General features: G+C 50.8%; 1 protein-coding gene across 1 annotated transcript; it reads right to left on the minus strand.

Annotated features, from left to right (window-relative positions):
* Positions 1 to 1,953: 1,953 nt before the first annotated feature.
* ALKBH5 (alkB homolog 5, RNA demethylase) lies at positions 1,954 to 27,241 on the minus strand. The gene is made up of 4 exons (XM_090291339.1): positions 25,697 to 27,241; positions 17,830 to 17,910; positions 7,026 to 7,181; positions 1,954 to 6,143 (listed from the first exon to the last, which is right to left on the minus strand). Exons 1-4 carry the CDS (start codon positions 26,464 to 26,466, stop codon positions 5,966 to 5,968), a joined length of 1,185 nt encoding a protein of 394 aa, XP_090147465.1. The 5' UTR covers positions 26,467 to 27,241; the 3' UTR covers positions 1,954 to 5,965.
* Positions 27,242 to 27,414: the final 173 nt, after the last annotated feature.

Below are 27,414 nucleotides of genomic sequence, written 5' to 3' on the forward strand. Positions count from 1 at the left end.
TATCACAGGATTTTGCGGTACTGTATACGTATGTTGTTAAAGTTACATAGGTTTAAGAGTGTAGAATATGTTTAAGAACATAAGTAGTGTTTATAAAAGTGTGGAAAAGGTTAATAAGGGATTGGGAACGGTTTATAAGTGTGTGGAGTTTATAAAGCCTTAAAATATATCTAAATACTAAAAGAAATGTAAGGTTCCTACTTCGTGGATTTTCACCTATTGCGGGGGGTGGTGGTGTCTAGAACGTAATACCCACGATAAGTGAGGGAATACTGTAACTCTGCTTTTCTGTTGCTGCTTTTAAGATTCTTTGTCTTTAATCTTTGGCATTTTAATTATGATGTGTCTTGGTGTGGTCTCTTTGGGTCTAGCTTGTTTGGGATTCTCTGTGTTTCCTGGACTAGTATGTCTATTTATTTCACCAAATCTGGGAAGTTTTCCTTCATTATTTTTCATGCAAGTTTTCAATTTCCTGCTCTTCCTCTTCTCGTTTTAGCACCCCTATGATTTGGATGTTGGCATGTTTAAAGTTGTCCCAGAAGTTCCTAAGCCTCTCCTTTTTCTCAATTCTTGTTTCTTCAGTCTATGATGATTGACTATTTATGTTCCAAATCATTGATCTGAACCCCGGCTTCCTTCCCTTCACCATTGGTTTCATGAGGATTTTCCTTTGTTTCACTTAGCATGGCCTTCATTTCTTCCTTTCTGCATTTGCTGTACACAAGCATATCTGTCAAGTCTGTGAGCATCGTTATCACCAGTGTTTTGAATTCTACATCTGTTAGGTTAGCTATCTTGTCATTGCTTAGTTCTCCCTCTTTTGGGCCATACGCAACTTGACAGGCTCCTGTGTTTGCCTCTGTGTCTTAGGTAGAGCTGCTGCACCTGTTACATTATTAGGTGCGGAGCCTTAGGAAATCGTCAGCAATCTGTTTTACCACGTTGTGGCACTGTATGTGGGGGAGAGATCTGAGAGGGAACAGAGCCATTTGCTCAGCACTTGCCCCTTTTCCAGGCACTTCTCCCACTTCCGTATGGGACTGGTGCCTCTCTAGCTGCTGCCCTGGCCGTCGTTCCCAGAGTGGTTGGGTCTGCGGGTGTTCTAGGACCATGGGAGCTCTTTAAACAAGCGGATTCTCCTGAGAGACCAGCAGTTTCTGCCACCGCCCCGACCCCCACTGGTTTGCACAGTCAGAAGCAACGAGGCTTTATTTTCCTCAGCGCTGAAACCATGAGCTGCGCAGTCTGGTCTGGTGCTGGGAGCACTCCCCAGGTATCCCTCCCGACTTTTTAAAACATGACTGTGCTTTCCACTGGCCGGCCACAGCTGCTGCCACCTCCACGCCCCATCCTCTCTGCCCTGGCTCCACCCCTCCTACCTGTCTGGATGAGTATGTCTTCTTTATATCTTTGTTTGATGGACTTCCTTACAGCTTGATTTTATGGAACCTCTGGTTGTCTGTTTTGAGGTAGGTGTATTCCTTCTTAGTCGTGGAGGGAGAGGCAGTGTGTCTGTCTAAGCCTCCATCTTGGCCAGAAGTACAACTTTTAAGAATTTTTGCAAGTCAGTTGTTAAAACAGAGCCAGTATTAAGAATTAAATATATAGAATTAAAATTATATTAAAAGCAAAGGCAATGTTCAGAACTAAACACTTCCTATTTTATCATATTTTGCCATTACCTGTGCTCTTTTAACTATATCTCTTGTGGTCAGTGTGGTGGAAACGCCATGTAAGTGCTGTGCTTCTGCACACCCCCCACCACTGCACTAGTAGCTTGAAATCAGCCATGATGGCAGTCTTCACACCATGGATGTTGGCAAATACCAAAAATCAGGCTTTATTGTTGATTTTCTAGACCAGTGCCATCCAATAGAAATACAATGCAAGCCACACACATAATTCTAACTCTTGAGTAGCCAGATTTAAAGCAGTAACAGGACACAGGTGAAATTAATTTAAATAGCATATTTTATTTAACCCAGTATGTCCAAAATATTTCAACACGTAATCAATATAAAGTAACTAACGATATATTTTACATTTCTCTTTTCATACTAACTCTTCCAATTCTGACGTGTACTGTACACTTACTTAAAGCACATCTCAATTCAAACTAGCCACATCCTCAGGTGTTCAACAGCCAGACTGTCCAGTGGCTGCTGTATTGGACAGCACAGGTCTAGACTTAAATAGATGAAGAAAATAAGAATGATGCAGATTAGATTTAAAAGTAGTGCTGAGGCTGGAGAAATTTCAATCCAACTAACAATTTGTTCAATGATGAGAAATCAGTAGGTCATATATCAGATTTAATGACCATAGATTTACTGGTAAAAGAGCAGTGTAGTAGGCTGAACAGTGGCCCCTAAAGATATCAGGCCCTAATCCCTGGAATTTATAAGTTTTTTCACATATACTTTATACTTTTTTACCTTGTAGATGTGATTAAAAATCTTTACATGGGAGATTATCCAGCTGGGCCCTAAATCCAATCATGCAACTGTTTTAGTGACAGAGGCAAAGGGAGATTTGGTAAACATAGGGGAGAGAAAGCCATATGGCCGTAAGTCCAGGCGCTGGTGGAGATAAGGACTAAAGTCTCCAGGAGTGGCATGGCCCTGCCAATGCCATGATTTCAGCCCAGTAATAGCCGATTTTGGATTTCTGACCATCAGAACTGTGAGAAAATAAATTTCTGTTGTTTGTGGTAATTTGTTACAGTGGCCACAGGAAACTAATACAAGCAGAAGGGATGCAATTCCATTTGCCATATTGTGGTTGAATTAGCACCACAGGTAGGCTATAAATACAAGAATTCAGCCCTCCCCCCCAAAGCATTCTGTGAGAAACCACCAGCTATATAGAATTTATAATAAAGAGTATTGTATATTTTATTTGTAATTTATGTGCTACACATTTTTATATTAGTACAATTTATAACATGTGTGTATATGACACATACCAGGTCTGTCTTATTTGTATCCTCAGCACCCAGCACAGCTTGACACACAATAGGGCACTCAAATATTTTTTGAATGAACATGACTTTGGACCTCAGTTTCTCCTACCATGTAACAGGACTGGAGAAATGGAATGGGCTCCCCAGGTGGATAGTCCTGGTGCCAGATGTTGTTAGAGCACCTACTATGTGCAAGACTGGGCTGGGGGCAGAGACTGATGGGGCACAGCACCTGGCCCAAACAACCAGTGCCCCAGGAGATGGCTGGAAACAGTCCAATTCAGGAAGTCAGGCATGGGATCCCTCATTAAAGCCTCTGTGGGCTTGGGGATTGCTCAAAGGGTTACCACAGTCTGAGATAGGGAGCCAAGGAGCCACTGTGCAGGTACAGACACTAAGCCAAGGACACAGCAGGCCCTGCTAAGGCTGGACCCCCTATCTTTAGCCTCTCCTGTTTCTCAATCCTACTGGGTAAAGGGCCTCTTTCACTCAGGGACTAGGAAACACCGGAGTCTGGCTTTGTCACAGCTACAGAAGAGAGTCCCTCTCAGCTCCCCAGTTCTCCACTGAGTCCCCATCCCACACTCCCAATCAGGGGCCCAGGCATAGAGTGGGGGTGCCCACCTCTACCATGTACCGTTTGCATCTCTGGCAAGTCACTTTGCCTCTCAGCTCCAGTGTCTCCTCTGGGGCACCCAGGGCCCAGTCTGCAGTGCAGTGACTACCCCAGCAGGCCCAAGTGGCCAGATCTGTCACCGATTTGCAGGACTGAGCCCTGGCTGGTAACTTGTTCCATCTGGACTCTCCTCACTGTTAAATGGGCAGTTAAGTGGCTTGCCAGGTGTCCACAGCAAGGATTTGGATAGCCGACTGGCTCTGGGACTAGAAGCAAATGAGGGAGCCTCTATACCAAAGCCCTTGACAAGAACCTGGGGGCCAGGTATGGGATCTGGAGGTACTAAAACCTTCTGGGCCCCAATCCCACTCCATCCCAAAACATTTGCCTCATGCCTGTATCCTTTTGCCACAATTCTATTGTATGCACTTTGAAAGCAAGGACCAGAGAAGTTTTGCTCACTATTGGGGTCACAGTGTGGGCTTGGCAAGACTTAAGAACTCAAGAACTTGTTTAATGAGAAAAACCACTTGCGTATCTTCTACCAAGACCAGGCTCTCCCCCGCCTTTGCCCGTGCTGCCCCCGCTTCACCAGCACACAGCCTCTACGATCGCCTCTCGGAAGAAGGGTTTCCAGAGCTCAGTGGGGTCTGATCCACAGCACCCTGGGCACCCAGACGCATGGTTTATGAAATCCATCTTCCTGGGAGTGAGAGGAACAGCAGAAGGCAGGTCCACCTTCAGCCCTCAGCCCTGTGTCAGTGACTGGTCGTTTCCTCTGCAGCCCTGGTGGGCAATAAGCTGCCCACCACCAACCCCCTCTTCAGAGCTTAGAGAGAAAATAGAGGGGTTAAGGAAGCACCAAAGGCAAGCCCTCTCTTATGACAGCATCAGACAACTGTTTCAAAATATATTAGATTTGGTTTTTATTGTAGAGCACACGTATGAGGGCAAAGTGCTGCACACACAACTACAAATCATTTTTGGGGAAAAACCTGTAAAAAAAATAAAACAAAAAAACCCTGCAACTGCTTTAGTTATGCAGTTCCAACTTGAGGAATCCATGCTGGCAAAGTTGTTCTGGCCCGAGAGGGGTTTCTTGATGGTAGCTGCCACCAACGCCGGCAGCCTCAGGCCTGGGCCTCTGTGAAACAAGGTCCTCCCATGGTGATAGCAACCTGGGGACTGGGAGGGCCTCTGCTCTCAGCGGGCCTGGTCTTGGCCCTGGCTGGCAAGGACATTTCTAACAAACCTAGACCCCCCCAAAACCTTGTAACCCTTGAGAAGCTGAGTAGGTGGAAACTGCCAAAGACTACTTTTTTCCCGTTTATTACTATTTTTTAGAAGCCCCTTCCTAGCTCCCATGCCCCAAGGGAGAAGGGACACCAACCCAGTGTGCAGGCCTGAGCTCTGGCTGCGGCTGCGTGCTGCAGGCAGGAGAAGGCCCACACTGGCCAATGTAAGAGAGGAGAGGGGAGGGGAAAGACCAGAGACCAAAGGAAAAATAAACTGAAAAGAAATCCCACTACACACAACAGTTTTCCATACCCCAAATGCTAGACTTGGAAGGACACCAGTCCCTCCAGCTAGAAACGATTCCTAAAACTGCCCCAACATGGCAAGTCTAACTGATCATACAACCACACGCATATGCCTGAAAGGAGCAATCCAGCAAAGAGGCGTGCTCTTGGCAAGAAGCCAGGACCACTGTAGCCAGCACCCCTCCCCCCTCCTGCTGCAGCCAGGGACCTGTGGGCAGGCCAGGCCAGTGGGCGTGGAGGATGCCCAGGGCTCAGCCAGTAGCAGTGGGCTGCACGGGCTGGCTGTTCAAGCCTCTGTCTAGTCATCCTGAAGGACTCCGCTGCAAGAGAAAAAGGGTGTTTGCACGACTTTCCAGAGCCTGGAGAGCAGGTGACCGGTGGAAGGAGAGCAGGACCCCTGTGGAGCCAGCAAGGCCCCGGAGACCTCAACCCAGCTTTGACATGGGGGGGTGGGAAGGGAGAAGACAACTTCATTTACAACACTGAGAAGGATTAACATAAAAACCAAACAATTAACTTTCTTAACCAAAACATTTTGTGTCTTTTAAATAAAACCAGCCTGACACAGCCCCACTTGAATAAGGTTGCCCTGCCTGCCTCCACTGGCCACTCCAGCGTGAGCTTCTGTCAGCCTTTCCATCCAGAAGAAAAATCAAGAACTAATTCTGTTCTTCAGCCTTAACAGGCAACAAACCATGGGGATAGAAGGGTCCAAAAAAAACAAAAAACAAAAACAAAACAAAAACAAAACCCCCACAAACAAACAGAAACAAAACCCCTCAAAACGCAACAAACGCGGGGTGGCTACGTGAGGACCAACCCAAGTCCCAGAGAGGCCGCGGCGCCTCAGTGCCTCCGCATCTTCACCTTCCGGGCGGGGCTGCCCGCGGCCTCCAGGCAGTCCTCCCCGGACTCGTAGGACTTGCGCCAGTAGTTCTCGGAGCTGAGGCTTCCCCTCCGTCGGTGTGTGGGCAGCAGCACTGAGCGCCGGTTCTCTTCCTTGTCCATCTCCAGGATTCTAGGCCTGCAAGGGGCCAGGGCAGGAGGTGGGGGAAGGGGTTACCCGAGAGGCTGGCCAAGGGGAAGGGCCTCCCACCTTTTGCCTGGTGCTCACCCTCATTTGCAAATGGCTCAGTTCAGCTTGGTGGTTTTCCCAAGAGGGGCAGTACTGGCAGAAACAATGGCTCTGTGGTCCCTGCCCACTAAGTGCTAGTGGCTGCCCTAGTCTTTGAGACATTTCCCAAGGGCCATGTGGGGTCTTGCTTGGCTCTGAGTGTGGTGCCCCAAGACACTGCCAAGGTGGTGGACAGAAAGAGGCCTTCCCTATCACAGCCCAGCACCCCGCACAGTCCTGCCACCTCCTTCTGCTTCTCAATACCCCACCTCCCTTGCCCCGCTTTCTATCGCTACCCACCTCCTCTCTGCTTACCAACCCCACTGGCCCCTGAAACACCAAGCTCTTCCTGCCTCTGTGTTTCAGTCCGTACGGTACCTCCTGCCTAGTCTGCCCTTCCCATAGGTCTTTCTTCCTCAGCCTTCTGGTCTTAGCTTAAACAGTAATTCCTCAGAAACCTTCCCCAACCCTAAAACGGGGCCCTGGTCCCTAATGTTTATGTACAATCCACTGGGGTGTCTGGGTGGACTGAAAATGGAAAACCATGGTCAGGCCACAAGCATTCCCACTTGTCAAGAGTCTCGGTCCAACGTCTTCTCTGGGGGATACAGGTAATCTGTCAGGGGTCAAGTGTGAACGCTACCAATGTCACCAACCCAGGGGAACTAGACATAAGGCTTAGAGAGGTGGGCAATGCCAGGCTCCCAACCACTTATCTCAGGCTTCCCTACTCACCTCACCCTGCAGCTAGGCCACGGGGGCTGCTTTGCTAGCCTTTGTTGAGGGTCCTACCTGTGGGCAGCATCAGGGTCTGCCTTGCGGTGGGACCGCTTGGGTTTCAGAGCAGGGTCCCTGTTGTTTCCTGATAGGCGATCTGAAGCATAGCTGGGTGGTAACACGGAGCTGCTGAGGGACTTTGTCTCCAGCCGGGGTGCGTCTAATCTAGTCCTGCAAAAGAAGCAGGCATGGGTTACCAGTGAGCCTCTGGTGGGAGTATGGATCCTACCAGACCAATTTTCTCTCCAGGCAGGCTAAGTATGGAGGCCAGAAGCTCTGTTCTGAGCCTTAGTCTCTTGTGGTTCAACCAGGGATTGGTTTGGCTGACTTCCAAAGATGCTTAAGTTCAGGTTTAGGAGCAGGGAACAAGAATACTTCTGTATAGAGACTTCCGTGATAGGAAGCTGTGGCCCCAGGGGAAAGACCCCAGGGCACTCTTTCAGTTGGAGGAGGCAGCCTCAGGCCCAGAGAGTCTCTACCCATTTCTACCTGCCAGAGGGCTGAGGGCCATCTGGTGGGCACCAACATACTCCAACAGACATCTTTATCCTCAACTGAAACACCAGAACAGGAAGGTTCTCCTGGCCCAGGTCTACGGAAGGACTGGAGGGGAACCGAGTGTAAGTTTCCCCACTCTCTCACACAGGGATACTGAGGCTGTGGCAGGGCCAGGGGGGCCCAGGCCCAACTCCACATTCACATACTTGATCTCGTCCCACCACAGCCACCTGGAAGCTTTTATTCATTCCAGCATCCTGACTAGGTCAAGGGCTTTAAAAAAAAAAAAAGATTCTGAACAGGAGCGACAGCTCTACCTAAGACGCAGAGGCAAATAAACACAGGAGCCTGTCAAGATGAAGAGACAACTCCCAGCCAAGATGGAGGCCTAGACTGACACGCTCCATCTCCCTCCACAACTAAGAAGGAATACAAGTACCGCAAAACCAGAAATAACCAGAAGTTCCAGGAAACAAAACTACATGGAAGTCCACTGTATGAAGTTATAAGCAAGTGGTGTTCATCCGGAGGGGTAGGAGGGGCATATTAAAAGAAAAAAGATTCTATTTACTTATTTATTTAAAGAAAAGGGTAGGAAGAAAGAAAAGGAGAGAAGCATCAACGTGAGAGAGAGCATTGATCGGTTGACTCCCATATATGCCCCCAACTGGGGACCGAACCTACAACCCAGGCATGTGCCCTGACTGGGAATCAAACCATCAACCTTTCGCTTTGTGGGATGAGGCCTAACCAACTGCCTTCAAAAGCCCTTGAGCCTTGGCCGGCATGACTCAAAGTACCCACCTAGTACCAGGTACGAGTTTCGGAATATACTGCCTAGTAAAGGAAGAACATGCAAATAAGGTCAAGGAAAAGGAGTTGGAGAGGCTGGGCAGGAAGGTCTCCAGGGCAGTGATCTGAAGCCAGGACAGGGAAGCCTCAAAGAAGCCCACGGCTTCCTGTATGGTACACAGAAGGCTGGCAAGTTAGGCTAGCACAGCAAGGGGCTGAAGAACAATCTGGGATGTGGAATCACAGGGGCACAGCTGGCAAAAGGCCCTGCAGGCATCTTTCCCAAAGGCTGCTGGGCCCAAAGGAGAAATCTGGTTCTGAATGAAAGGTGCTGTGATCAGGGCAGGACCCCAAGTTGGGGTGGGCTCAGAGGCTGCCTGGCGTTCCTGGTAACAACCAGAGCCAGTCCTCATAGTGCCCCCTACCCTACTGGCTGGCCTGCTGTCAACAGATGGGAAAAACGGGGTCAGAAGAGCAGTAAGTCACACATCCTGGAGGTCTTGGGAGAAAGGTTTCAGCCTAGGTGAGACTCCAAGCCAGATAGACAGGGGTCTTCTCCTGAGGCCAGCAGGGACAACACACATTCTGATGCTCTCAGGCTCAAACTCGTGGGCAGGCAGGGCAACTAGTCCCTGCCCCTTTGCTCTGGCCTCACAGAGACGGAGGCCAGAGGCGCACAGCTCCCAGTCTCTCCCTCCACTCTGGGCACTCCAGGATCAGGGAAGCAGGCCCTAATAGCAAGAGGAGAGCCAGCCCTCCTCGCCACCCCTATCTGGGCCTCCATTTTCCCATTGGAGCAAAGGAGGGAAAGATGTGACGGGCTCTAAGGCCCCTTTTTGTACCGAGGGTCTAGACACCGAGGACAAGTCACCTTCCTTTAGAGTAGCACCAGGAAGAGGTGGTGCTGGGGAACACCCAGACATGAAGGTGAAGCCCTCTTCTTCGCCAGGCCAGACCTCATATCCCTATGCTGAGAGGTGCAAGTAGCAGAGATCAGACCAGACGAGACAGCCATTAAGCTTGACTTCAAGGACTCCAAAGGTCTAAAGTTTCACGGAGGATCATTCCTTTCTGGCACCACAAAGCTAAGTCCCACAGGTGCCAGGGAGCACACTCAGAGCTGAAAAGCCCCTGATGCCAAAAGCCCGAGGTGAGCAGGGACTAGCACCCTGGAGCTGTTTCCTTGGGTTAGTGACAGATGGCAACAGAACAGCAGAGCCACCAAGAGAGCCCAACCTCCACATCTCCGGGGCAGGGAACACAAACTTGTCCTGCCATGCAGGCCAAGCCCTGGTACGGCCCCACCCTTCCCTAGCTGCTTACTACCTGAGTGGCCTACCGTGCAGCCAGGGGGCAGTGGCGGCAGCCCCTCACTATGGGTCTAGGGTGGATGGAGAACCTGGGGAGAAAGGTAATAGCAGCCCAGACTGGGGGGACAGGCCAGGAACATGGCCTGGCTCTGCTGTTCTCTGCTGCCTAAATGAGGGCAGCATGTTGCCCCGCCTGCATGACAGCTCTGCTGCTATCAAGGGGCAGCTCTCAGAGGGGTGGCCAGAGGTGGCCCTCCCGAGCCCACCAGCAGCATAACTTCAGAGCACACCCCTCTGAAAAGGCAGCCAACTCCCAGGGAACAGGCCAGGCCCCTTGGGGTTCAGTGCATAAAGCTACACGTTCGGAGTAAGAAAGCCCAGTTCTAGCAGTAAGGTCTGGGCCTTCTCAAGTGGCAAGAGGAGCAAAGACCTGCATTACAGATCTGAGTCAGCATCCAGGGGTCGCAGCGAGGTACATGAGGTGAGGGTTCACTAGACAGACTAGCACTCCAGAAAGGTCAACCAGGATGTCAGGGCAGCGCCCAGGACAAAGTAGGGACAGGGCCTTGGTACAGGGGAAGCCAGAACAAAGGGAGGATGACAGCCTTAATGCAACACATTACAATGTGACCTGAGGGAGTAGGAAGTAACTGTCCCAGTTGCTCCCTTCCAGTTCCTTTATCACTCGCAGAATCCTTCAGAGAAGCTGCTGGGGAGGGTTACACCAACTGCGGGGGTGGGAAGCAATGCTGAACTGCAGACCAAGTCACTGCTTAGATCACGTAGCTACAACCCCACGATGGCCTCTGAAGCCCAGTGGGCTCACTTCACTGCAGCAGAACAGAACTGCGCAGGCAAACAACCAATTCTGGGAGATGGGGAACCCGTCTGCATTTCAGGCCCCACTGCCCACCGCTCCCCCAACTTCTGGCTCCACCCTCATCAAGCACCTGTGAGCTATAAACCCTGGCTTTCCCAAGGGAGGCAGGAAGCAATGTTGTGGGCCTATCTCAGCAGCCCTGCCTATCGAGTGACCTAGGCCCCTATGCCTAAGCTCTGGCACCTCTGAGCCCAGATCTGCACCTCTGTCTCCCCTACAACAATATCCACCCCCTCGGGGTACCTTTCCCATCTTCTACCAGCCTTCCTCAAACATCACCCACCTCTCCACTGCCTGCCCTGTCCCCCCAACAAGGCAGTTCTGAGACAGGTGTAGAAGTCTGCTATAGTCAAAAAAGCCTAAAAGGAACATGAGGGGTATTACCCAAAGAGAGTGGGATGCCCTAAGCACATGGTCCTGGGATTCCAGTAGACCTTTCCCCAAACACAGCCTGAAAGATACCCAGGCCCCAAGGGGAGCCTTTCCAAATCATTCAGCCTGGTTACAAGTGCCCGAGTGTAACAGAGCCCCTGGGCTGCTCCGATTGAAACAGAACCCAGGGGCTGTTTAGTTAGGAGTCCGATTGCCCACCGCCAGAATTACAACTCTGAATACCAGAGTTTGGTCAAAAGGAAAAGAATTGTTTATTTACACAAAGTCCTGCCTCCCCCTCCCAGACCTGGCCAGTCTTACGGAAGTAAGAAACACCGTTTCCCTACTTCCCAGGCACAGTTCAGCTTTACCAGCAGCTGCCAATCACTCAGTTCTGACTGGGGAGGCCCTTTCTGTGCTGTGGTGCCCTCCAGTTCTCAATGCAGGACCGCCTGGATTCTCAGCCTCCTTGGAAACTGCCTTCTTCCTGCAAACCGCGCGGATCTCCTCTTCTTCTCAAAGCAGTCTGTCAAGAGCCTCTTCTTAAAGCCGCCTGGAGACCCCTTCTCCAAGCCAGATGGAGGGAGCCCACAAGAGCCAGAGAGTGAGGTCGTGAGGGCCAGAGACAGCCTTAGAGTGAGCCTCCCAGAGCCAGAGCCAGCCCAAAATGTCTGCAGCTCCTCTCTCCCTCCCTGCCTCCTCTCAGTGGGTGTTGCAAACCGTCCTGACCATTCACAGAACCCTAGTAGGCTCTGTCTGCTTCTTCCCTAGGCTCGGTCTGCTTCTTCCATACCAGCCCACAGTCCAAGATCCCTCCCATCTTCCTGAGTCTTGGAAGTAAGGGGATCTTTGCAACAATGTATCCAGCCACTAGCTCCAGGCATGCAAGGGCATCCTGAAAGCTGCTTCCTGCTGCCTATCTCCCAGCTGCAAACTCTGGGGTTTGTTTTTGGACTCCCCTGTTTCTGTAACACGAGGAGCTCCTAGTTCAGGCCTGGTCAAGTCTTAGATATCATCTTCCAGGAACCAGAAGGCCAGACACCAAACTTGCTTTCCCTCTCGAGCCACTGAACAACTCGCCTCCTGGTGTCCCTTTGCACCCACTCCACGGGCCTCTGCTCATGCGCGGCTGCGCTTAGCTTTCCTCAGCACCGCCCGACCCAGCAGGACTGGGCTGGGAGGGCGGGACTGAAAGGAAGAGGCTAGGAGAAACTCACACAGCACTCTCCAGCTGAACCACGCCCAGCACCACAACTGCTCCAGTGTGCAGATGAGAACCTAAGGCTCAGGTAACTGACTTGTGCTCAGCAAGGAAGAGGCAGAGCCAAGCTGGTCATGTCCCTCAGTGGTCTCATCACCTTCTTATTCCATGGACAAGCTGTGAACACAACAGGCTGGTCAGGCTGCCAAATGGGTAGGGTATATGTGTGTGGACACACACTCACTGAACCAGGTAGGAAGAGGTGGGCTAACCTCTGGCACAGGGGACAAGAATCAGGAAGAGAGAAGTGATGGCAGGTGGGGGTGATGTCTCAGGCCTGGCCAGGGAAATCAAAAGCTGTCCGCTCATCCCCACCCACCTGAGGGATGAAGCCCAGAGGGCACCCTCGATTCTCACCTCGGCTGGCCCACACACTGTCTCACACCAGAGCTGCTCTGCTTTCAGGGAGGGTCTCCCCCTGACCCCTGGGACCCCTCAGCTTGAATGTCCCAATAAGCCATTTCGCTCAGCCTCCTTCAACAATTCCTCCCATGCGCAGCCCCTGCTGCAACGGCCGTGTGCTTCAGTGGCTACCCGGGGTCCTCCAGGCTTCCCTGGCATGGCGGTCTTTCCTGACCATCTTAGGGCCTATCAGTTGCTCCACTCCATCTCCATTTGTGATCCAGAATGGACTGCCTCAGAGTCCAAGCCTCTGTCAAGAGCATCTCTTCCACTGAACTGTCTCTGCCCCCAAGCTTCTTCTGTGCCTGCCTGCCTGTGCCCACACATCCTTGACCACCTTCCAATGGCACTTCTCTGGAAAGCCTTCCTTGGCCAGTCCCTGGTGAGGTGCTCAATGTCTGCCTTCCCCCAGAGCACCATGGGAAGGAGAAGAGACCGCATTCTTGGCACTAGCACAGAACCTAGCACACACCAGCTTCAGTTAACACTTGGCAAATGACTCTCCAGTTGCCTTTTCCAGCTTCTGCCTCCTCTGAGGTGAGTACCACTTGACCAAGAAGTGTATTTCCAATGCCTGAGCCATTTTAGGTCTCTGTTTGCACAGACCCAGGGCAGCCCTGGGGGCTTCCTGAGATTGGGTACCTGGCCACCAACTAGAAGGCCCTGAGGCCCAGAAGCTCTCTCTTGATGATCAAGTGTTGATCTAAGGCCCGACCCTCATCTCACCGTCAACTACAGAGATCCTCTGTACTTCCTGCCTCCATCTGTTGAGCTCACTTACCATTTCTGCCTAGCATGCAGTGTCCGGCACAGAAACCAGATCTACCAGGTCCTTTTTTTTTTTTTTTTCTTTTTTTTTTAAGAGTACACTTATTAAAGCTGGGGACAGTGAGACAAGGAAGGGCTTAAGGATAGAAGAAGCACCAGGAGACCCCAAGCTGGGCTGCCTGAACTCACAGGGAAGTCAGAACAGGGGGCCTTGGAGACAGGATCAGGGAGTTGGCCCAGGATGAGCTGCCACTGCCCACTGCTCCCCTGGTTGCAAGTCTTGTGGGATCCCTTAGAGTTTAGGAGATGGCACACCTGAGAGGGGAGAAAGCTTTGGGCATGCCACTACCAAGCCTTACATCCTTCCATACCAGCCCCTCCCCCACTGCCCGGTAAGCCCCCAGGCCCCAGGTAGCACACTCTGGGCCTCTAGAACAGTGCTGACTCTCCTTGTGCTGCACTGGCCACCCAGATGCCCACCTGTCACGCAGCAGCACCAAGGCGTCTAAGTCTCCTATATGTTTGCCTGGGTGCCGTGTGCATGGCTGATGCTTAATGTCTCCAAGTCTGGAACTCCTGCTCAAAGACCAACCCAAACCGCCTTTCCGGGAAACTGTCGCCTGAAGATGGTCAAGGGTGTGTGGGCGCAGACAGCACTCCCCCCAGTGCCTAGCACCTAGCAGGTGAGTGTTTCGCATGAGGCAGCCTGCAAGGTCCTCTGGAAGGTACATACCATGGAACTATGGAAAACACGGACCACTACCACCACCTGCTCTGATGATCTGTACACCCCAGAAGTTGGCAAGCCCCTTGATTCTCTACCCAGCAGTGTAAAACTTTATACCTTCAAAAAGGTTAGGTCCAGCTTCCCTGCCCAGGGTGTCAATGCATGCTGGGCGGCTGGCCCTGGATGAACTGGGAAACAGGGACATTCAGGGAGGATAGGGAATGCTGAGGAGCTGACCTGCCTGCAGCTACTGCCTCACCCCATGCTCTGGAGAGCAGCCTCCTTGTCACTTAAAACACTCATCAATCTGCTCTCTCCTTGCAGAGCAGAGGCCAGAAAGCCCTTCTGTACGTGGTTCTTAAACTCAAAGCACCCACCTCACTGACACACGATGCAGGTAGGGCTGAGGGTGTGCCCCTGTGGCACCCAGCAAGGGACCACAAGACCCAGCACCAGGAGAGCCAGGTTCTAGGCCTTACTCAGACATTTACTGGTGGTGCCCCCAAATTCTAACACTAAGCTGCAGCCCAAGGATTCTACCACAGAGGCGCTCGGGTCACCCCCAGCCTCCCAGCTCTCCCTGCAGGAAACAAGGACACCGCACACGTGATGCCTGAGTGCCACCCACAGTCAAAGGAGCTGCGTGCTGTTGAACCAGAAGCACTTGGCAGCCACCCGCCCATTTCCCCCCCATGAGGTCCTTGGAAGGACCATTCCAGCTGACTGACCTGAGCCAGGGACAGAGCCCCTAGACCCTCCTTCTAGTCTTAAGAGAAGACAGATGGCTATGGCTCTACCCCTTTGCTTATGAGTGGACCAGGCTTAATGCCCAAATTCTACCCATCTGAATGTGACTACACCAGAAGACATCGAATCAGCCAGGTACCCACCAAGGCCACATCCCTAATATCTGGGAAGTGCCTGGGCCAGGACGCTCCCCTTTTCATCTTGTCACCAGCTTGTCCTTTTCCAAGAAAAGCCCCTACAGCTACTTTGGAGCTGCTCCTTCTCAGCCTGAACTTTCCTCCTCTGGGCCAGGCCTCATGCTGAGCTCCCGATAGAGCAGGATCTCCCTGCCCCTATAGAACACAAATTTGGAAATTCACAATGTAAGTGCATGCGCTGTGACAGTTTAAATGGGGAGGGGGTGTAACGAGAGGGCTACAGGTGTGTATATGATACTCCCTGCATGTCAAATCAGCCAACACCTAAGCCTCGAGGGATGGCTAAGCTAACCAACTTTCAGTGGGTGAATGTGGGTCATTTGGAGGGTAGGGTGTAGGTCAGAAGCTGAACATGCTAGATGAGAAAGCATTTCCAACAGAGGCCACACTGTTGTAAGAGTTCAGGACACAAGTCCAAGGATGACACTAGGAACTACAGGTACTTTAACCTAAGTGAGGAGTAGAAGAGATTAGGCTGGATGGACAGGCAAAGCCCAACAAGGAGCTTAGATTTTATTCTGCAGACAACAGGGATGCCTGTGCCTCAGCTGCCTGGGGAAGCTGGGGAGCTTCCTCCCACTCCGCGTCAGCCCTCTCACACCGAAGCTCTGTGTCTGCCCTCCAGCCTAGCTCCTGCTGGCTCTTGGGACCACTCAAGTCAGAAGGTCAAAGAGCCTCAGTCACCCATACAGCCCTTCTTAGGAGCCCAGCTGGCTAAAGAGCTTCTTGGAGGCACTGGTTAACAGTGTGGACATTACCTCCACTGAGGAGCATCCAGGCAGCCATGTAAGGGAGCCACCACTCAAGAAGGGAAAAGCTGATGCTCTGGCTGAGGCCACCTCCATCTGTACCTCCGGTGAAGACTCTCTTGAGGCAAGCTGTTTTCAGAAGCTTGGAGGGAACCTCAGAGCAGTCGCTACTCTGGGTCAGTATCACCCTGGGAGCTCCTCTCCAGTTCTTGGCCTGGATGAACCACATGTCCCTGGTGCGGTGGAGGTGCCAGGGAAAAACTGAGAAGAAATGATTGGCACCCTGGGCAGCATCACTTCCAGGTTCTGGGTTTGGGCCTGTGCTAAGAACCAACAAGGCAGATAGAAAACCTTCTTCTGATGAATTGAGGGAACGTTTTTTGGTGAGAACAAAGGCTGCCAGATGCCAGGCTGGCCTGTGTCTGGAGCTCCCAAATATGCCCAGTGCTCTGCCTGCATCACAGGTCTCAACTGTCTCCACTCTGCAGATCATAAAGCACAGACTCAAAGTTGTGACTCGACGAAGTGGCAGAGCCACACCAAAGAGACTTCACCACATTATTCTAGCGTTCTAAGCCCAAAGCTATCAACTGAAGTTAAAAAAAAAAAAAGGCAAGTTAAGGAAGTACTTAGAAAGAGAGCCCAATGGCCAAACATGGAACAAGTTGAGCATAAAATAAATACCCACAAGACCATACTGATGTAAGTAAATGACTGAATAAAGAGATAAATGGGGGAGAAGAAATAATTTCTGTGCAGAATTCCAAGTAATTTGTGTGGCTACTTCCCCCTTAAAGAGGAGGAGCTAAGTTCCCATTTTTGTGTGAGCTGCATGTAGAGACCTCCCTCCTAACGGTACAGTATGGGCAGGGGAGAACAGTTTAACTTCAGAATGCAGAAACCTGATGACCACAGTCTCAGCCAGGCAGTCAATGTCAACATCAGCAGTGATAACTCCTGTGCTCTGGACATGACACTAAGGAGAAGGGTGTTTTATACCTCTGTGGTCTTCCTCAAAACCTGTAACCCCAGTCTAACCATGAGAAAAATAAGAGAGAAATCCCAGCTGAGAGATGTAAAAATATACTTGACCAGTAAATGTTATCACAAGTTAGGCAAGTCTGAGAAACAGCCACAGCCACGCAGACTGAGGGGACATAACAACTGAGTGTAATGTGGAACCCTACAACAAAGGAAGGACGTTAGGAAAAAACTGAGGAAATCTGAGTATGTATGGACTTTAGTTAATAATCATGGGTCAATACAGATTTCTCGATTGTAATAAAAATACCACACGGATGTAAGATGTTAACAACAGGGGACATGGGGTGTGGAGTACATGGGACCTCTTAGTCCTCTATCTTCACAATTTTCCATAAATCTAAATCTGTTCTAAAAAATAAAGTTCACTTAAATTAAAAAGAGAGAGAGAGAGATGGCAAACTATAGAATATCCTGTTCCAGCCTGGGTCTGAGCAACCCTGGACTTCATTCTAAAGGCAGGTTTATCCTGACCCAGTGTCTGTCTGCTTGGCCCAGTCCACTCTCCCCAGGAGCAGAAAGAAAGAAGTGCTGGTGAGGCTGGTTTTGGCAGAGTTGGTCAGTACATCCCTGACTCCCTGGCCAGAGGAACAGCCACAAGCTACGCATCTGCTGAACACAGCAGCCTGACTTCCCACCTTTGTTTCCCATCCTCACTCCCTGCTGCTCCCAAAGTGAAAACCCGGGCATTTTTAAAGCAGGCTGCTAAGGCACAGTCTAAAAATAATCAGCAAAAGCACATGTGACAAATTAGAAATCAAGAAAGTGGAGAAAAAAAGAGGGGTCTTGAAAAGTGTTCCCCAAATTCTGTCTTAAGACTATTCCCAGAAAAACTCTAGGAGCATGCGCTTTTGTTCGATCCTAAGCTCCCTAGTGCAACAGCCACAGAACTTAACTTTCTAATGAAAAAAACATACTTTATTTTCACCAAATAAAAAAAAAAACACCTCACCACATTTTCTTCTCTAGGGTTCTATGCTGCCATGCTATGGATACAAAGGAGTCAAGTTCTAAGAGAACCCGAGCCCACAGCTTCAGACAGGCAGGCCTGCAGGCGCGGCCCCAGTGCACTTACTTCCTGAGGATGATGACGGCGCGGCGCTCCTTGATGTCCTGAGGCCGTATGCAGTGAGTGATCTCATCCGCAGCGTACCCACTGAAAACAGACAGAGCAGTGAGAGTGGGGAGGGGACAGACAACCGAGGTTCTAGGGGCAGGGGGGCGGGGAGGAGAAAAAATACGGCCCTCTGCCCCATTATTTAAGAGGTTCCAGGATCTACACGGAAGGCAAATCAAATAACATGTTAAGGTCCAGAACACCTCTGTCCAGAAACCATGCAGGCAAAACCTTGAAGCAGAAGCCAACTCAGGAATCCCCCAGTACAGGCTAGAAGCCCTTCCTGTAAAGGGCCTTCAAGAGGGTACACCTTTAGTCACTCTGGACACAGCTGCAGGGACTCAGGCCAGACCTTGGTGACAAGAAAAACATCTCCTCCTCCCTCTTCCCGCCCTTCCCCCACCCTCCAGCTTGCTGGGGAAGCCAAGGTAGTTGCAATGTTCAGAAAGAGAATCTACTTGAAAAAAAAGCTTTCAAAAAAACCTCCATTTGCAGGGAGACTTCGAAATCTTGAAGACAGCTGTGTTTGGGATATTTTAAGAATTTCCATCACACTCAAATATCTATTTTCATCAAGACACACAACTTTAAAAACTGCTCACCGACCAATGACTATAGATGGCTGTCCTCTTCACAGCTAGCGTCCCTCTGATCTATCAGGGAGCAAACTCAGCTTCCTAAGCCCCCTCATATACCCTCACTGGGCACATGGCACCCAAGAGACACCGAACCCCCAGCTCCTCTGCTCAGCTGGACAGCCAGACACACATCCAGCCACAGGCCTGGAGGAGGGGCGGCGCTTTCTCTGCCTTCTCTTCCTGCGCAGGGCTCCCGTGACCACCCCCGAGACCGTAAGTCTTCCTCTGCATGGCTTCTCATCAGCTCTCCTCTCAAGGGCAACTGACACAGACACTGCCGGCCAGCGGAGGACCCCTTCAAAACGGCCAGCCAGCCCCACGGTGGGCAAGATACAAGAGCAAATAAAAACATCTGAGAGAGAAGTACCTCTGATTTGGAAATCTGATTTGATGTCACACAGTGGGTAGAGAAAATAACCTTTATTTTAGGGATTTCCCCTCAGAGCTGCTCCTAAACCAGTTTCCCAGTTTTCTCTGTGAAAATCAGTCACTCAGGAAACTATGGACAAGTGCCCAAAGTCAAATCAATTTGGAAAATATCAAGAAGTTTAAGGATCTGAGAATTACTATAGCAAAACAATCTGCTTTTTACTGAGCACTGACCAAAGAACCTTCTCTCAAATAACACCATGAATGTTCATAGGCCCACAACATGAAACACCACACCGAGGTTGTGGAGTTGAAGAGACCTGGGTTTGAGTCTGAGGCTCTGCCACCTGCTAGCTTTGTGACCTTAGTTAAGTCACTTGCTGGGCCTAAACCTAAGTTTCTTCATCTGTAATAGGCTCTCGATGTTTTTTTTTTTTTTTTTTTACTGTGTGGTTGCCTCTCACTCATGCCCCTAACTGGGGACCTGACGTGCAACCCTGACTAGGAATCGAACCAGCGACACTTGTGGATGTTCATTTTGTTATGCTTTATAACTTAGGTTTTCCTTTATGGCCACTAATGATTATAAAATTTTAATGTTTTAAAATTTATGTATTGATTTTATGGAGAGAGGAGGGGGAGAGGGAGAGAGAGAAACATCGATTTGTGGTTCCATCCATTCATGCATTCACTGGCTGATTCTTGTATGTGCCCTGAAGGGGATGAAAGTCACAACCTTGGTGTATCAGGACAATGCTCTAACCAACTGAGCAACCTGGTCAGCGCTGATTATAAAATTTTAAAAGGGGGACAGTGCCTCCTCCCTTCCAGACAGAATTAGTTATTTGACTACCTGGTTGGCACCCCTGGAAAGCAGCAGTGAAAAGGCCGACCTGCAGGGCAGCTCTGAGGATTAAATTAGATAACGCAGGGTGCCTGGAACCCCACTCCCATCTACTAAACATCTGACACAAACCAGAGGGCCCTGGACCACCCTGGGGCAATCCAGAGCTTTGGGTTCAGCACCTGCCAAGAAGATGTGATCCAGGCTCCCCATGCAGGGATCTGCCAGTAGCAGAGGCCTCCTGGGCCTTATTCCCAGGCTAGAAGCTTTAGGTCTCCTCCTATGTTCTCATTACTCCACACTGAAGGAGTGCAGATCTGGGCTGCAAGGCAGCCCCATATAAACGTAGGACTTCCTCAAAGAGCTAAATCCAATCCCCCAAATATGTTCCAAGACACATTTCTAAGGCTTAAATCTGCAGTACTGGCTATAGGTAACCTTCCCTACTGTTAACAAGTGTTACCGATCTGTTTGACTTTATTACAGGCACTAACAATAGCCCTGACTTCCCATCTCCAACAAGAAACCACTTTCATGAAATACAGTTCTGGAGAAAATACTGATGCTTATCAAATCTTAACGGTCCCTGCACCCCAAAGGGCTCTATAATGTAAAACAAGCCATGCCAGTTTCCTGCCACAGAGCCCAGGCCTCAGAACAAGTGAGGCGGTGGGACTACAGAGGCCTCCAGAAATGAACATGGCACTGACCCCCTGAAAGCTCATTAGCGCAGGTGTCTTATAACTTCCTAGCAGCTGTGAAACAGCCTACTGGCCCCTCCTCCAAGTATCAGGCTCCTTTGGGAGCAGGAGGCTCAAAGTCCTGAGCAGGGGATGCCCTTCTGGCCAACCTTCAGCCGAAGTGTCCGGCAAAGACCACAGAGGGTTATTTACTAAGGAACGTACCTGCTACAAGAAAAACTGTTTGCAAGTTTGGGCCTGCAGAGTTGAAACTTAATATGCCCTGGGTCCAGCCTTACTCTTGGTCTAAAGAAAAGTTCCAGTGCCTCCCACTCTTTTTGTTTTCCTAGGGGAGGGGAAGGAAAAAGTACTGCCTGCGGGTCAGCCTGCCTGGGCTGAGTCCCCTCATGCAGCAGTGACTAGTATGCCGCAGGCACCAAGAATCACAGAACCTGGCTCTGTCACCCACTAGTGCTGTGCCTTAGGGAGACTCTTGAGAGTCTCCTCCCCTGGGAAGGGCTCCCCTACATGGCCCACCCACACCTCTCTACTACTACATTTAGTTTTGTGGAGTGTCTTCCCTCCAAGACAAAGTTTTGTTAAGTTCTTCCTCATCTCTGCAAACAGTGGACACAATGAAATGTGTTGAGCTCAAACTCTTCCACAGCTCTGAAGCCTCAGTTTCTACATTAGCAAAACAGCAAGTCATGTCCTCAGAGGATTAGGTAGGTGCAGGTTAAGTGAGAAATCTGAATAACTCATTAAGGGACTGTAAACCCTCTAAGGGGACAGTCTCGGAGACTGAGCTGTCAAGGCCCACTTCCACAAGGGCCACCATCCCCTTCTACTCTGTGCCCTGCCTGGTGCAGGACAGAATCAGAGATGAAGGGACTGGCCCAGATAATGGCCTTGTGACAGCCTCTCTCTGGTGCTACCTACTCTGGGCAGCCTCCAGGGATAGGCCTGCATGGTTGAGAATCTTAAGCTTTTTGGAGGCAGCAGGCCAGCCACCTGGCACAGTGGTGGGATTGTGAGCTCAAGACTCAAATCTCCAAGAAGACCCACAGCCTAATTTTATTGGGAGTCCTGGGGCTCCCTATAAAGAAGGTCAATCTTCTCCAAGTCCCAATTCTGTACACACCGAGGTATTGATAGAGTAGCTGGGCAGAGAAAGCATCTCCAGAGGTACTACTTCAACTGCAAGCATTCAGTAGTGTGAAAGGGAGTCATTCTTCAATTACAACTCTATGGTATTAACAACCCAATTTGCCAGAGGAAAACTAAGGTGCAGAGAGGTTAAGTAACTTGTTCAAGGTCGAACAGCTAAGATGGTGACACTGGAATGCCAATCAAACTCTTAGTTTCAGTCTCTATGCTACATTGCTTTTTGTTTTGTAATTTTGGGTCAGGGAGTAGGTGCAGGAAGAAAGTCCCAATCTATGTTTCCTGGTGACAAAATCCAATCTGTCCCTGAGGTCTCACTCAGCAATACCTTAGCAACAGCTGCACACCAACTGCCCAGCCAAAAAAGGCCATCCAGCCCTGAAATTTTTATGGCCTATTTATTTTATGCTTGCTCTGAGCTTCAAAATTAAGACCACAGCTCGCCTCCTAGCTTCCTTCCCTTCGCTGCTCTCTGCCTTCTCATCAGGCCTGGCAGAAGCGAGGTCTGGCCCAGAGCGCCTCCTGAGAATGCACAGCCCTGACTTCATCTGGAGGTTCCTTCCCCTCCAATAGAATCAGAAAATTCCACACAAGAGATGTGGCCCAGGCCTGTGTGCCCTACTTTCCCAACTATTTTAAGCCAGAAAGCTAAATTTTGCTTTCAACTAGCTGAACAAAATCAGCCCTTAGCCCAGAACTGACAGGAGTGCCCACTCCACCCCATATCAATTGTTACTAGAAGTCACAGACTGAACTTCCCTCTTGTTATCCCATGGCTGGGCAAGTCATTTCCAGACAGGTGGCTAAGGCCTGGGTCTGCGTGCACGTGGTCACAACCACTGACCATGCAATGGTTAGAAGTAGCAACAAGTAAGCAATTAGCCTTGAGGAATCATTCTAATTAATCCAGTTGAAATCTGTTTTAATCTGCCTATTCACCCTACAAGGAAGAGGAGGTGTGTGGTATGAAAAGGAGGTAAAATGTATTTAGTTCCCTAGTGGAAGGCATTCAGAGGATCCACCCAAGGCCAACAGGGGAAGGTTACAGAAAACAACTGCTGACTTGGTTTGGAAAGAAGTTTGCAGCACTTCCAGAAGGGTCTGTGAAGCCTTGCTCTAAATGCCCACATTCGGACACTGCTGAGTCATGTGTGCCACACACTAACACCGATGCTGCCGCCGGCTAATGTAAGTGTATTGTGGCCATGTTGCCTTGGACAGGTATAGGCAACATTGCCAGTGACAGCCGAAGTCTGAATCAGGTGAGAGCCACTAGAACCCTTCCCCATCTGCAGAGGCCCACCCCACATCAGCCTTTCCCTTACAGCTCCTCACCTCTGGGCTGGGACACCTATCAGGAAGTGAAAGAGAGCTTTTTACCTTTTTACCAGCTTGGGGAAGAACCCAAGCAGGATGTGAAGAGAACCACTAGCGAGCAGGTGTTCACTCACCTGAACACCAAGTAAGCCCAGAGTGCTAAGTGAGCAGGTGCTATCAGATTTAAATTAGTGGGGGTGTTCAGAACCCTGGAGCAATGGTTCTCAACTGTAGATGATTTTGCACCCCACCCCCCCAACGACATTTGGCAATATCTGGAGGCATTTTTGATTGTCACAGGTGTTACTGGCATCTACTGGATAAAGGCCAGGGATGCTGCTAAACATTCTACAATGCACAGGACTGCCCCAGAACAACAAAGAATTAGCCAACCCTAGTATCAACAGTATTGCTGTTGAGAAGCTCTGACCTAGAGCTTTACCAAGGCGTGCTTCACCAGACTCTCTACTTTAGGTCCAGGTTGGATGTGAGGACTAATAATAAACTTCACCTTCCTCAAGGCAGCATCTAACCATGCCCCTGACCTATGGCCATTCCCTGCTACTGCAGCCAAAGCCTTGTTTGCTTGGCTAACTCCTAGTCACCCTTCCAGTTCCAGCGTACTTACTCCCCAAAACTTTCAACACCCCAGAATGGGTTAAGATGTCCCTTTGCCCACCTCAGGGTACTCCTGCAGTTACCTTCCTGGGCTGTAACTGTCTGCAGTCTCCATTGGGTGGTGAATTTCATAAAGGGAAGAGCTGCGTTTCAGGCTCCACCAAATCCCTAGCCCCTTCTCCAAAGACAGAGCAGGGAATCATTAAATGACTGTGCACTAAAGCAAATACCCATTTAAGTGCCTACCTCTATCACACACCAAATGACCACATTTAATTCCACTAGGCTTGGGATGTGGGCATCACCCCCACTCTACAGATGGGAAAGCCAGGTCAGAGGATGCCCAGGAGACCCCAAAGCGAACAGAGCTGGAGTCAAAGCCTGGGGCAGCACTTTTCAGGACACAGCTAAGCCTCCTACACTAACTGAGCCAAGTCAGAATGGGCAGGAGGGGGCTTGGGAGTGGGGCTAGGAAAGCCTTCGGAATTTACTATTCTAAGGAAAAGATGAAGAAAATTTTCCTGATAGTGCAATCTCATTTTAAAAAGATATTTCAGTTTACTTTCAGTTTTATTTTGGATTGGTTTCAGGTGTATGTTATAGTGGTTAGACAATCATACACTTTACAAAGTGGTCCCCAGACCTGCATTTTAAGAATTTGCAACTTCTGCTCTTCAATACAGGGGTTTTCATGTATAGGGGATGCAGGGAGTCTCAAGTCATAAACTGCCCCTTTAATCTTGTTACACACCTGACTATAGTTAGACCTTCTGAGAACAACCCTGAAGGCCTGTGATTATGTGGAAAATTAACATGCCATTAAGAGACCCCATGGTTCTTGTATGAGGTCCTTTCAGCATCTAGTATCTTTCAATGAAGTCAGACACCAAGCTGTCTTCCACAGCAAACCACGTGGGAGGGTCTGCCCTGGAAACCCCATCCTAAAAGGGCTCTGCTAAGTTGTCAATCCAGGAGTACTATGCACAGGTCTGAGAAGCTGAGAAGCCCAAATGACAAAGGGGCAGTTGACATATTAGGAAGCCGAAGTACTGCTGCCTCCACTGACTTCCCAAAATTTCCCACAAGAAGACGTTGGGTATACCAAGGGTTTGCTGCCACCCCAGATTTGGAAGCAGCTTCAGCTGTTCAACTCAAATTAGATGACCTGCTCAGGAGATGAAGAGGGCTCCAGGGACCCTACTTCCCCCATGACCCTGGAATATATGACACTGCCTGCACTTCAGAGGTTACGCTGCTCGCAACAATACCTCAATGTGTCCTGACCCCATAGTAGAATCTGGTGTTCAACCAAGCCACTATGAACAGCTGAAGTCTACACCCTCCTAAGAGGTTTCAGGGATTACGGAAGTACACGCTAGATCTACCTGTTTCAGGGCTGGAAGGAAGCAGTTTCCAGATAAATGTTTTGCTTCATATAAACAGCAAAGATGTTCCAGCAAGCAATCTTCTCTGGGGGCAATGACTAATGCTCAGCAGAATGTCAGGCCCAAAAAAGAGGTCAAGAATCTAAGTTCTGCTGCTGACATAACTACAAGACCAAATTCCAGGTAAAGAGACCAGCTTTATTTTATTTCATTTAATCCTGATAACAGGTAACACATTCTTACAAAGAACCAAGGGGCTCTACTGCACCCAACAGGGATGAATTTTAAGTGTGAGCTGCACTCTACTCCCTAGGGGCCCAACCACAACTCTGTTCAATCCTGGGAAGTCACTCCCCCTCTTGGGAATGGGAGAATGTGTATCAATTAAATATGCTCAGGGGCCTTCCTCTCTATTTTCTGTTAAGAAACCCCCGAACGGTAGTTATAACGATTTTGAAATGATTAAGTTCAACTCATTTTTTTAAAAACACAGATTTGAAAACAGAGATCCAAAATTTTAAAAAAAGGGGACTTGCTAAAATCACAGAGGAAGAGAGACAGAGAGACAGAGAGACTCCTAAAACCTTAGCCTTCTGGAAAAATGTCTAGATTAATTTTGAGTCAGGTCCCTGACTCGGGATACGGAATTCTAGAACGTCTCCTGACCCCTCCCTGCTTTCGTACCAGTTTTAAACGCAGACCCCTGACCGGGTTACAACTGTAAAGTGCAGGCTCCAACTGGCTGCTGCCTCCTGGGTCAGGGTAGGCATATAAAGCAGCAGGCCCGCCCCCTCCTCCCAGGTGGGTTACCTGAGCACAGTCACACTGCCCCTGCGCACGGGCAGGGAAAGCACAGGTTCCGACACCCGAATTGGCTTGAACTGGAACTTGCAGCCGAAGCAGAGCGCGGAGTCGCTAAAGAAGGACACAGACACGATGGGGCGCTCGAAGATATGGATGGGGTCCACGTGGGACACGATGCAGCCACCAGGCTGGTAGTCGTTGATGACGGCACTGTTGACGAAGCCTTCGGGGATGACGCGATGCTCCACCAGTTTCTGGATGACCAGCTGGTGCACCCACTCGGGGATCTCGTCCACGTCGCCTGGTGGGTAGAGGCGCTCCTGGCCGGGCCCGCGCTTCTGCAGCTGGGCGCCATAGGTGTAGCCCTCGCCGAAGAAGTACTTGTTGCGCAGTGGAGCCCGGTCCACCGTGTGCTCGTTGTACAGGCCCTTCTCGGCGCGGGACACCACCTCGTCGATGCGGGCCTCGATCTTGGCGCACTCGTCCTGGCTGAAGAGGCGCATCTGGCGGATGCCGCTCTTCACCTTGCGCGCCTCCTCCTCCTTCTGCAGCTGCTGCTCCTCATAGTCGCTGCGCTCGGGGTCCGAGTCTTCCTGGTACTTGCGCTTGGCCCCGGGCACCGGGTAAGGCTCGGCGGCAGCCGCGGCAGCGGCCGCGGCAGCCACAGCAGCAGCCGCCGCCGCCGCTGCCTCCCGGCTGCCCGCCTTATAGTTGTCCCGGGACGTCATGGACTTGAGCTTTTCACGCAGGTCCGTGTAACCGCTGGCGGCCGCCATGGCCCCGCGACGCTGCTCTAGGATCCTTCGGGGTAGGCAGGGCGGCCGGGCATGGCTCTCGGGGTACGTGCCCCGGTGCCCCCGGAGGGAAGGGGGTCCTCAGCGTCAGGCCCCCATGCGAGGACCCGCTGAGCGGAATCGAAGGACCAGGCGCTGGGTCGAGCCTCACGGGCGGCGGGTCATGCAGCGGTGGCGGCTACGGGGCTTCCTCCTCCTCCACCTTCTCCACGTCCCAGTGGGCAGGGGCGCCAGCAGCACCTCATACCGCGGAGGGCCGCTACGCAGGATCGGCTTGACTCCCGGCCAGACCCTCAGACGCCCAGCCCAGCCCGCACTTTAAAGCGCTCCTCACGACGTCACGCGCCGCTCGCCCGACGTCCGCCAGCGCCCCTCCTCAGCAGGCTCCTCAACGCGCACGCGCAGTGCCGCCGGCCACCGCGGCTCCGCATTCACTGGGCATGCGCGTGCGTGCGGGCCGGGTCAAAGGAGGTGCAGGCGCAAGCGCAGACGGGAAGTGCTCGTCGTCCGCCACCCCTCCCCCAATCTAGAAGGACTCCAAGGGAGCACCCTCAAATAGCAACCTGCCTCCACGCCGTGCCACCTCCGCAACTGAAGGGCTCTCTCCACAGGGGTGCGCTCACACTACCAATGCTGTCACTATGCTGCGTCACGGCATCGTTGGACTTTCCGAAAACGCCTCAGCTTCCAACAACCTAGGCTGTCGGTTACCGTCCCTTTTGGCGCTTTCACTTCTTTCAGAGGCCACCGGCCACGTGCCGGGCGGGTCCAGACGGGAGCTTCCGGAAGTTGGTTGGTAATCATGCATGTCAATCAGGCGGTCGCCTTGGCTACTGCATCCGTCACTTAATTAGCTGTGGGGAGGGCCCCTGAAGGGTGAATGGGTGGCTAAGTAAGTGCCTGAGTGAAGACCTACAGGAAAAAAGCTCT

The sequence above is a fragment of the Furipterus horrens genome, unplaced genomic scaffold (genome assembly GCF_987537825.1).
Source record: "Furipterus horrens unplaced genomic scaffold, mFurHor1.1.pri manual_scaffold_11, whole genome shotgun sequence".
Lineage (NCBI taxonomy): Eukaryota > Metazoa > Chordata > Mammalia > Chiroptera > Furipteridae > Furipterus > Furipterus horrens.